The sequence below is a fragment of the Rhinatrema bivittatum genome, chromosome 3 (genome assembly GCF_901001135.1).
Source record: "Rhinatrema bivittatum chromosome 3, aRhiBiv1.1, whole genome shotgun sequence".
NCBI classification, from domain to species: domain Eukaryota; kingdom Metazoa; phylum Chordata; class Amphibia; order Gymnophiona; family Rhinatrematidae; genus Rhinatrema; species Rhinatrema bivittatum.
In genome coordinates this window covers 1,375,550-1,387,709 of record NC_042617.1, presented here as the reverse complement: position 1 = coordinate 1,387,709, position 12,160 = coordinate 1,375,550, and the positions used below count along the sequence as shown (strand labels likewise).

At 52.3% G+C, this 12,160-nt stretch overlaps 1 protein-coding gene across 4 annotated transcripts in view; it reads right to left on the bottom strand.

The window, feature by feature from the left end:
• Nucleotides 1–12,160, bottom strand: part of KLHDC3 (kelch domain containing 3) — a 243,539-nt gene that overhangs the window by 168,138 nt on the left and 63,241 nt on the right. For 3 of the 4 annotated variants that reach the window (XR_003855303.1, XM_029592785.1, XM_029592783.1), the window contains exon 6: nucleotides 3,956–4,187. Coding sequence is in view for 3 of the 4 variants with exons in the window: in XM_029592785.1 (XP_029448645.1) it covers nucleotides 3,956–4,187 (232 nt within the window). In the remaining variant the exon portion in view is untranslated. The remainder of the gene's footprint in view (nucleotides 1–3,955; nucleotides 4,188–12,160) is intronic. The other variant, XM_029592784.1, reaches the window with a different exon arrangement.

The following is a 12,160-nucleotide window of genomic DNA, read 5'->3' as shown; positions in this document are numbered from 1 at the left end:
TGTATTTTTAAACAATGTCCAAGCCTGTTGTACACTTTTAACCTTTGCAGCTGCACCTTTCAGTTTTTTTCTATTTTCCTCATTTTATCAGTTTCCCTTTTGAAAATTTAGTGTTAGAGCTATAGATTTACTTATTGTTCCCCTTCCAGTCATTAGTTTAAATCTGATAATGTTATGATTACTATTGCCAAGTGGCCCCACCACCGTTACCTCTCTCACTAAATCCTGCGTTCCACTAAGAATTAGATCTAAAATAGCTCCCCCTCTTGTTGGTTCCTGAACAAATTGCTCAATGAGACAGATGTTTATTCCATTCAGGAACTTTACATTTCTAGTATGTCCGGATGGTCTGACTTAGCATGGCATTTCTTATGTTCTTAAAGATTTAACTTTTCAGGCACCGCCAATTTTTGGCAGTAGCATTCAGAGTGAAGCATAGTCTTGACACACAATGCAGCTATGCACAAAGAGAAAATTTGAGACATATACACACAGTTGAATGTAGAAGGCAAAGACACACCCACACACACCTATTCACAGGGTACAACTGTAAAGAAAGTAAACATGAGAGACATAGTATACAGATCTGCACAGAGAGAGCCCTGTATGAGAGGTACAGATAGTGGATGCACTGTGAAAAAGACACAGCAATTCACACACTGATACATATGAAAATGACAAATATATAACATCAGAAATAGTTTTCAAAGTCCTGACGGAATGGAAGTTCTGTGTTCCACCCTAATTCTCTCTCCTGGGACTTTGAGGAAGTGCCGACACACTGGACTCACACACAGAGGATCCCCCTTGTTCCCTACTCTCTCCTAGGGCTATGAAGAGGAGCTGATACACTGGACTCACACACAGAGGATCCCCCTTGTTCCCCTACTCTCTCCTAGGGCTATGAAGAGGAGCTGACACACTGGGCTCACACACAGAGGATCCCCCTTGTTCCCCTACTCTCTCCTAGGGCTATGAAGAGGAGCTGACACACTGGGCTCACACACAGAGGATCCCCCTTGTTCCCTACTCTCTCCTAGGGCTATGAAGAGGAGCTGACACACTGGGCTCACACACAGAGGATCCCCCTTGTTCCCCCTACTCTCTCCTAGGGCTATGAAGAGGAGCTGACACACTGGGCTCACACACAGAGGATCCCCCTTGTTCCCCCTACTCTCTCCTAGGGCTATGAAGAGGAGCTGACACACTGGGCTCACACACAGAGGATCCCCCTTGTCCCCTACTCTCTCCTAGGGCTATGAAGAGGAGCTGACACACTGGGCTCACACACAGAGGATCCCCCTTGTTCCCTACTCTCTCCTAGGGCTATGAAGAGGAGCTGACACACTGGGCTCACACACAGAGGATCCCCCTACTCTCTCCTAGGGCTATGAAGAGGAGCTGACACACTGGGCTCACACACAGAGGATCCCCCTTGTTCCCCCTACTCTCTCCTAGGGCTATGAAGAGAAGCCGACACACTGGGCTCACACACAGAGGATCCCCCTACTCTCTCCTAGGGCTATGAAGAGGAGCCGACACACTGGGCTCACACACAGAGGATCCCCCTACTCTCTCCTAGGGCTATGAAGAGGAGCTGATACACTGGGCGCACACAAAGAGGATCCCCCTTGTTCCCCCTACTTTCTCCTTGGGCTATGAAGAGGAGCCGACACACTGGGCTCACACACAGAGGATCCCCTTACTCTCTCCTAGGGCTCTGAAGAGGAGCTGATACACTGGGCTCACACACAGAGGATCCCCCTTGTTCCCCCTACTCTCTCCTAGGGCTATGAAGAGGAGCTGATACCCTGGGCTCACACACAGAGGATCCCCCTTGTTCCCTACTCTCTCCTAGGGCTATGAAGAGGAGCTGATACACTGGGCTCACACACAGAGGATCCCCCTTGTTCCCTACTCTCTCCTAGGGCTATGAAGAGGAGCTGACACACTGGGCTCACACACAGAGGATCCCCCTTGTTCCCCCTACTCTCTCCTAGGGCTATGAAGAGGAGCTGACACACTGGGCTCACACACAGAGGATCCCCCTTGTTCCCCCTACTCTCTCGTAAGGCTATGAAGAGGAGCAGACACACTGGGCTCACACAGAGGATCCCCCGACTCTCTCCTAGGGCTATGAAGAGGAGATGACACACTGGGCTCACACACAAAGGATCCCCCTTGTTCCCCCTACTCTCTCCTAAGGCTATGAAGAGGAGCTGACACACTGGGCTCACACACAGAGGGATCCCCCTACGCTCTCCTAGTGCTATGAAGAGGAGCTGATACACTGGGCTCACACACAGAGGATCCCCCTTGTTCCCCCTACTCTCTCCTAGGGCTATGAAGAGGAGCTGACACACTGGGCTCACACACAGAGGATCCCCCTTGTTCCCCCTACTCTCTCCTAGGGCTATGAAGAGGAGCCGACACACTGGGCTCACACACAGAGGATCCCCCTTGTTCCCCCTACACTCTCCTAGGGCTCTGAAGAGGAGCCGACACACTGGGCTCACACACAGAGGATCCCCCTTGTTCCCCCTACTCTCTCCTAGGGCTCTGAAGAGGAGCCGACACACTGGGCTCACACACAGAGGATCCCCCTTGTTCCCCCTACTCTCTCCTAGGGCTATGAAGAGGAGCCGATACACTGGGCTCACACACAGAGGATCCCCCTTGTTCCCTCTACTCTCTCCTAGGGCTCTGAAGAGAAGCCGACACACTGGGCTCACACACAGAGGATCCCCCTTGTTCCCTCTACTCTCTCCTAGGGCTCTGAAGAGGAGCCGACACACTGGGCTCACACAGAGGATCCCCCTACTCTCTCCTAGGGCTATGAAGAGGAGCCGACACACTGGGCTCACACACAGAGGATCCCCTTACTCTCTCCTAGGGCTCTGAAGAGGAGCTGATACACTGGGGCTCACACACAGAGGATCCCCCTTGTTCCCCCTACTCTCTCCTAGGGCTATGAAGAGGAGCCGACACACTGGGCTCACACACAGAGGTTCCCCCTACTCTCTCCTAGGGCTCTGAAGAGGAGCCGACACACTGGGCTCACACAGAGGATCCCCCTTGTTCCCCCTACTCTCTCCTAAGGCTATGAAGAGGAGCCGACACACTGGGCTCACACAGAGGATCCCCCTACTCTCTCCTAGGGCTATGAAGAGGAGCTGATACACTGGGCGCACACACAGAGGATCCCCCTTGTTCCCCCTACTTTCTCCTTGGGCTATGAAGAGGAGCCGACACACTGGGCTCACACACAGAGGATCCCCCTTGTTCCCTACTCTCTCCTAGGGCTATGAAGAGGAGCTGATACACTGGGCGCACACACAGAGGATCCCCCTTGTTCCCCCTACTCTCTCCTAGGGCTATGAAGAGGAGCTGACACACTGGGCTCTCACACAGAGGATCCCCCTTGTTCCCTACTCTCTCCTAGGGCTATGAAGAGGAGCCGACACACTGGGCTCACAGACAGAGGATCCCCTTACTCTCTCCTAGGGCTCTGAAGAGGAGCTGATACACTGGGCTCACACACAGAGGATCCCCCTTGTTCCCCCTACTCTCTCCTAGGGCTATGAAGAGGAGCTGACACACTGGGCTCACACACAGAGGATCCCCCTTGTTCCCCCTACTCTCTCCTAGGGCTATGAAGAGGAGCTGATACACTGGGCTCACACACAGAGGATCCCCCTTGTTCCCCCTACTCTCTCCTAGGGCTATGAAGAGGAGCTGACACACTGGGCTCACACACAGAGGATCCCCCTTGTTCCCCCTACTCTCTCCTAGGGCTATGAAGAGGAGCCGACACACTGGGCTCACACACAGAGGATCCCCCTTGTTCCCCCTACTCTCTCCTAGGGCTATGAAGAGGAGCCGACACACTGGGCTCACACACAGAGGATCCTCCTTGTGCCCCCCCTACTGTCTCACATTGATTATGAGGACTCACATGCAGAATGGCTCCTTCTTCCTTCTGGAAGCTGTTGCATTGGGGGCGAGTCCAGCCAGCAGTTTGTATCTGTGTCGAACACTTTAATTTTGTTGCAGTAAATTTCATGGTTTGAATGGAAAGGGCCGAAGCGATCAGCTCTGCCTCCAAACACATACATTTTGGTGCCGATGATGGTGGCAGAATGGAAGTCTCTCCAACGAGCTGGCATACCCTGAAATGACAGCAGCATCTGGTGAGAGAGAGGAGCAAAGATAGCAAAACCTGGGCCAAAATGTAAGAGGAAGATCATAGGCTATGTGAGAGAGAGCAGACAAGAGAAGTAAAAGGTGCGAGACAGAGCACCTGGGAGAAACAAACAATACTATTGCCGCCATAGTATTGCAAATATTAAACCCATAGCCTGCAGGTGAAAATGGCAATATTGATACATATACAAAAAGTAAAAGAGCAAGCAAGTGAAATTCCTTCTTCTGGAGAAGGTGCTGAAGAACTTCTCTGCTTTCACTTTGTTTTTCATGATTTCCAGTCTCTGGCAACTAAAATCCTAACCATGGACAACAAATGTGTGACAAGCTTGCAGAGATATGGCAATGTATAGTTTTACTAATTGTAAACAGCCACCAGCACAGAACATTTCCAAGCTCCTTTTGGCATTTGAAGAGGAGCTGAGTGTATTGGAAGCTCAACAGTAACTTCATCATTGGATTTTTTTTTTTTAATAATTTTTATTCCACAACTTGTAGAGGTAACACAGTAGCAGATGCCCAGTTAGTCCAGAAAAAGGTCAAACATACATAGTAATACAGTAGATAACAAGTGACTCCCCAGAGTGTGCACCGTTCCTCTGTGTCACACAGCCAAGGACAGATAGGAGGTACCAGCCACAGGAGCCTGACCCCTTGTCTTTTCCAAGTCACCTTTTGTTCACTTCCTCTTTACATCTCCATTGTTTCATACAGTCGAGTATTCAAGTTTGTACACTCAATCCAACACATATCAGCTCCCTCGCCCAGAAACATCTCTCCCCATGCAGCCACCAAAACCAGTCAGGCTACTGCCCAGTACCCAGCCACCAACCTGATGGCACTGATTCAGCGGGTTACCAACATGGTCTCAGCCTTACCAGGGCATTACAAGCAATAGCCTCTCCCACCTCCATTGCTATTTGTCTTTTTGATTCTTAGTCCCATAATTAATTCAACATTTAGGCTTTCTTCCATTTCTTACCATTGAGTTCTGAAACATCTAAACAGCTGCCTAAAGCTCGCAAGATAGTTACCCAGGAGCATGCAACCTCCTGCTTCTCCTGGTATCTCTGTGCAGATTACCCCCACCTCCTTGCAAACCACTGCTGCTGAGGGCAGGTTACTCGAGCACGAGTGCCTTTATGGGTGTAGGATACAAGGCAGTCCTATGCAGCTCTACCACCAAGCCACCAAAAGAGTCAAAGTACCACGAACAGCAGCCAGCGCGGTGTGTGGCACCACCAGCAAGAAGCAGGAATGCTCGAAGATAAACAAGAACAAATAGGACTATAGCTAAGCATTCTTCTAAAGAGTATTATAGGGACTGATATATCAAACAGGGGAATCCCCTGAAGATTCAAATCATCCCTTCTCAATGGATATAGTGTAGAAACATGTTGAAGTACAAACTCCCATTAATCCATGCAAGTCCCATTCAAAATAATTGGAAAAGTAAAAGCATGTAAATATATACTTATACAAAATGTATACTTGCCAGTGTCCAAAGAGCATCAGGGGGCAAAGCACCTGTCACGGTCGCACAGGCCATAAGGACAGGGCAGTGCAGGGTTCCTCTGCCTGAGCAGACACCTACCCCTTTGATTAAGCTCATGCGTTCTGGGAGCTGGCAGGACTTAGCTGGAGGTGCAAGAGGGCACCCATAAAGGTAATACTGACTGCAGGGTACAGAAGGGTGCCCAGAAAACATGGAACAAGGAGTGCACCAAAGGTCAGACAAGTAGACAAGACAAGAGAGGAACGAGACTAAACATACATAGGGCAAGACCAGGACAGGGCGCAAAGCAAGGTAGGGACCAGACAGATAAGACACCAGAAAGCCAAAGACAGGAAGAAGGCTAAACAAGCAGGACACAGACAAGGCAGGTTAAGGTCAGGGCTGGCAGAGTTCAAGCAGAGACAAGGAGGCAAGCTGAGGACAGGGCAGGCAGCAAGAGAAGCAATGTAGAAAGTCAGGCCAGGTCCACCACCTGAAGTCAGTCCAAGGCAGAGGAAATGCAGGGCAGGCAAGAGGACAGGAGCAAAGCAACGCAGGAAGCAGGCAAGGTCAGGAACATGGCAGACAAGCAGGAACAGGAATCTAGACAAGTCTAAGGTAGAGCAGAAGGGTGGCCACAGGAGGAAGTAAGGAAGACTCCATGAAGCAGGACAGTGCTGCCTCATGTGCCTTCGTAGCAAGCCTGTGCAAGCCAAATTGCAGCCCACTGCAGGCAGGACCATTGCACCATGAAGCAGAGATTTTATTATTCAGTGGCTGCAGACATTCTTACAGATAAAGTGAAAATCCAAGGGGGATCATACCAACACAATACATGTTTCAGCAATCACCTGCATCAGGTAATCTGATTCACAGAGTCTTTTCTCCCATTCTGCACATCTGTGCAAGACGGAATTTGCACAAATTCACTCGCTACTCAGAATTTTGAGTTTATATTCAAACACTGTCCGGATAGCAAAGTTAGCTGGATAAACTTGGAGGCATATTCAACAGTGTAGCCACACTACTGAATGTAGCTGCTGGATAACTATAGCCAGGTAACTTTAGGACACCTCTTTGACTCGACCAGACTTAGCTGGCTACCAACGCCTCCCAGTTACGCTCCTGTACTACTCCTAACTTGCTTGGCTAAATTTCTAGCCACCTAACTTATTAGCAGGCTATACTTTAGTAGGATACAGGCTGAGTAGAGCCAGGTAAGCCATTTGGACAGGTAACATAATAGTTATGTGTTTAAATGGCTTCTCAATATGGATCACACTATATTTTGCGCTCAGAATTTTATAAAAATGAGCTGAGAACTAGGGAAAAGGAAAAATTAGTTCTTACCTGCTAAATTTCGTTCCTGGCATACACAGAGCAGTTCAGAAAAGTGGGTTTTGCATCCGTACCAGCAGATGGAGGCAGAGAACTAAACACTTTTCAGGCACTGCTACTCAATCGCGTGTGCCACCTGTAGACACTCAGACTTGGACTCAAGAGTGTCATTGCAGACGGTCCCTTCTTTTTTAACTAAGGTAGTGTTGGCATTTCATGTGAATCAGACTGTAGAGCTTCCAGCTTTTCCTAAGATGGATTCCTCCACACTTCAAGCAAGGGAGCTTAAGCTTTTGGATGTATGGAGAGCACCGAGGTATCTCAAGGTAACGAATGACTTTAGGAGGACTTTGTGGAGTGATTCGAAAAGAGGATCTCAGGCATCTAAGGCTGCTATTGCTGTGGCTCAAGGCGGCCATTGGGTCCGGTTTCTGAAGGTTTGCGAGCCCATTCTACACGTTCCCAAGAAGCCTCGTGGGCAGAGGCTCAGCTGGCTTCGCCGCAGGAAATCTGGAGATCACTGCATACGTTCGCAAGGCACTATCATCTGGATGTGGGGGATCCAGAGGCCCAGTCTTTTGTGAGCGGGACTCTCCAGGTCCCACCCTAAGTAGGGAGCTTTGGTACATCCAAGGAGTCTCGACTAATCTGGGTATGTACAGGGAAAACAATTTCATAAAGGAAAATTAGTTTCTTACCTGATAATTTTCGTTCCTGTAGTACCAAGGATCAGTCCAGGACACCTGGGTTGTGACTCCGCACCAGTAGATGGAGACAGACTAAAACTTGTGGGCGGAGCCATATATGCTCCTGTGCCAGTCACAGCCCCTCAGTCATACGTAATGTCAAAGTAGAAAATTCCATAAGGTAACCATAGCTAACCATACAAACTTGCTATTTAAACGGAAAAAAATTCCAACACCCCTACAGGAACCAGACGCCCCAACCGGGAGAGCGACTAAACAAGGGGTCAGCGTACTGAAACACAACAATGAGCGGACTCTTCGTTACTGCAGCGTAGCACTGCGGGCGGGATCCTGGACTGATCCTTGGTACTACAGGAACGAAAATTATCAGGTAAGAAACTAATTTTCCTTTCCCTGTACGTACCAGGATCAGTACAGGACACCTGGGATGTACCAGAGCTAAACTACCGAGGGTGGGAAGCAGAGAGTCCCGCTCGGAGCACCTACTTTCCAAAACCCCCGGAATCAGTAGCCTGAACCTCCAACCGGTAATGACTAATGAAGGTATGTAACAACCTCCAGGTAGCCGCCCTGCAAATCACTGGAGGCGACAGCTGCGAAGACGCCACCCAAGACGTCGCTGGAGACCGTGTCGAGTGAGCCCTGAGGCCCCAGGAATCGGTTTTCCCCACACGAGGTATGCCGAACCAATGGTTTCTTCTAGCCAACAGGCAATCGTCGTGTGGGATGCTGCGGTCCCGTTCTTTGGACCCGAAAAGGAAAACAAACAAAAGATCCGCTATCGGAAAGGAATTCGTGACCTCCAGGTAGCATAGAAGGGAACTTCGCACATCAAGCCTCTTTAAGTCCCTCGCTTGAGGAACAGAGGAGCTCCCGGCCGCAAAGCGGACAGCTCAACTGACTGATGCCGATGAAAACCTTAGGTAGAGAGGAAGGGATCGCCCGCAAGGATACCCCCGAGGCGGATCTCTACAGGAAATAGCCTGCAACTCTGAGAAGGGCCGCGCCGAGGCAATCGCCACCAAGGAAAACAGTCTTTAATGCGAAATCCTTGAGTTGTACGCTTCAAGGGTCAAACGGGGCCGTGCACAGGGTGGGAAGAACCCAATAAGGTTCCAGGACGGGCAGGGGAAACGCAACGGAGAACGGAAAGCTTAGCCCCTCCGGAGAAAAACGGGAGACATCAGGCCCCGCCAGCAACCAAGGGCCGCCACTTGGACCCGCAGGAACTGTATGCCAAGCCTTTGGCCAGACCAGCCTGGAGAAAACCAGAAGACCAGACACCGAAACGGCAGTGGGAGCCACACTCCGCTGCACGCACCATTCCTCAATGACTACCCAGACCTGGACGTACGCCAAGGACGTAGACTGCTTCCTGGACCGCCGCGGCATAGCCACCACCGCGTCAGAGAAACCTTTCCTCTGGAGCCGAGTCCACTCAAAACGCCATGCCGCGAGACAGGAGGGATCCGCATCCTGCAACCAGACGGGGCCCTGACGGAGGGGCCCCCGCGACCCCCTGGAGACGCATGGGACGCATGGTAGCCGCCCTCGACAAACTGAAAGAGGCCCGCGAGCCACGGACGGCGAGGCCATTCCGGAGCCACCATGATCATGTTGAACGGGTGCAATACTATGCGGCGCAGAATCTTGCCGAACATCGGCCACGGAGGAAAGACGTACAGCAAGATATCCGTCGGCCACCAATGCGTCGACTGCTTCTGCTCCCCTTGCTCAAAACCAATTGAAAAATCACGGAGCCTTCGCAGTGCGGCCTGTGGCCATCCAGTCCATGTGGGGATACCCCACGTCTTGCCGATAAGGCGAAACGCTTCGTCCGCCAGCTCCCATTCCCCGGGGTCCCGACGATGCCAGCTGAGAAAATCCGCCTGGACGTCGCCGACCCCGGCGGTGTGAGAGACTGCGACGTTGTCGAGATTTATTTCCGACCAAACCACCAAGAGCCTCGCCTCCTCTGCTACCTGTGGGCTTCTCGTCCCGCCTAGGCGATGGATGTGGGCTTCTCGTCCCTCCTTGGCGAGTGATATAGGCCACTGTGGTTGCGTTGTCCGACAAAACACGGACTGCCCATCCCCTCAGCAGAGGTAGGACAGATTGCAGCGCCAGACGGACCGCTCTGGTCTCCTGTCGGTTGATAGCCCCTCGGGCTGGAAACGCTGACCATAGGCCTTGAACTGACTGTGCTAGACAGACTGCTCCCCATCTGGAGAGACTGGCATCCGTGGTCACCACTGTCCAGGTGGGCACGAAGAGTGACACTCCAGAGGTCAGAAGACTGGAATCGAGCCACCAGGACAGGCCGGATCTCGCCCGGCCTACGAGTGGAAGTGGACGGTAGAATTCCCCCGAAACCGGCTTCCAGCGGGATAGTAAGGACGACTGCAATGACCGTAGATCAGCGAACGCCCAGGGAACCAACGCGAGAGTGGAGGCCATAGGACCCAGGACCATCAGGTAATTGCCGACTCGTGGTAGGCGTAGCGACAGCAAGCGCCGCAATTGAGACTGCAGTCCGCACCTTCGGTCCTGTGATAGGAACACGCAGCACCGTGTCGTCGAAGGTATTCCAAGGTCTGCGTGGGCACCACTTGACTCTTGTTGAAAATGACTACCCAGCCTAGAGACTGCAAGAGTTGTAGGTCCCTGGCCACCGCCAGCCGACACTGATCCTCGGACCTCGCCCGAATCAACCAACCGTCCAGGGAAGGATGAACCAGCACCCTCCCGGCGTAGCTGCGCCGCAACCACGACCATCACCATCGTGAACAGTCGAGGCGCTGTTGCCAGCCCCAAGCGGGAGAGCCCTGAATTGATAAAGCCGTCCTAGGACGCAGAACCTTAGGGATCGCTGAAACGACAGTTGAATGCCTACGTGAGGGTACGCCTCCGTGAGATCTAGTGAGGCCAGGAACTCTCCTGTACGCACCGAGGCGATCACCGACCAAATAAACTCCATATTGAAGGGAGGCACACGCCGGCCTCCGTTCACCCCTTTTAGATCCAGGATTGGTCTAGAAGAGCCGTCTTTCTTTGGAACAATGAAATAAAAGGAGTAACGCCCCTCGCCGTGCTGACTGATCGGAACGGGGAAAAAAAAAATGGCTCCCCAAATTTTCCAAGCGCCGGATGGTGTCTAGCACTGGTGCCTTCTGTTCGGGAGCCTTGCACGGCGAGACCAGGAATTTTAGTACTGGGGAACGAACAACTCTAATGCGTAGACGTGCGTTATCACATTGAGGACCCCCTGGCCCGAAGTTATTCTGGCCCATTCCTCGACAAACAAGGGTAACCGCGCCCCTACCTTGGAAACGACGTGCTGGGGCTGAGGTGAGGGATGGGCTGGCCGCGTATCACAGTGAAGAATTGGGCTCCTCCCTGTCTACCTAAGTGTGTACTCCGAAAAGACTGCTGCCATTGAGGGATTCGGGAGGAAGGCGACCTATCAGACGGACCGGTAGACCTTTGAGCACGCGAATTCCTGGGCCCTCGGAAACGGGATCTGGCCGAAAAGGAGGAGCGCGCCCTGAAATTTGTCCTCGGGCAGCCGCTTTGGACAAACCATCTGCAGCTCAGTTGCGTAGCCATAGCAGGCGACGCACCGATACAGCCTCCACCCCGGACTTAGCGGATGTACGCCGCAACCCGTGGAGAGCATCTGCCCCATACGCCATTGCTGCCTCCACCCCATACGCCATTGCTGCCTCCACCTATCTGCCTGTGATGCCTCTGCCGCCGACAGACCTGGGTTCGACTGAAGAACGTGGGCCCAGCGCAGACTCGCGCGTATAGCGAAGCTGGTACAGATAGCAGTCCGCACCCCAGGACAGACACCTCCAAACTCTTCTTGAGTTGCACTTCCAGCTTCCTATCCTGTATATCCCGGAGAGCCGTGGCTCCTGTAACCGAAATGGTCGACCTCTCTGTCACCGCAGAGACTGCGGAATCCACCTTCGGCAGTCTAAGGAGTTCCAGCGCATCCTCGGGTAGCTGGTAAGACTTGTCCATGGCCTTACTGACCTGCAAGCGTAACTCCGGCGTATCCCATTCACCGAACAGGATATCTGTCGATGAAAAGTGAAAAGGAAATGCTACTGCCGGCCCCGAGAGACCTAAGAGCACCGGATCCATGTTTGCCTCTGGACGGGCCACCACAGGCGGAGCCTCTATTGCCAGTTCCTGAAGAATTGCTGGAATTAGTGGGGACATTGCCTCCCTGCGAAATAGCCGCACCACTTTGGGGTCCTCCCCTTCCACGGCTAGTGTTTCTTTGCCCGCGCTGGGCTGGACGGGACCGTCCGCAGCCGCCTCCTCGGCCCCCTTCAGGGGCTCCTCTGGAGACTCTGAGTGAACTGTAGATGGAGATTCCTTCTCCGACTCCTGAGGTACGCCACGCGGC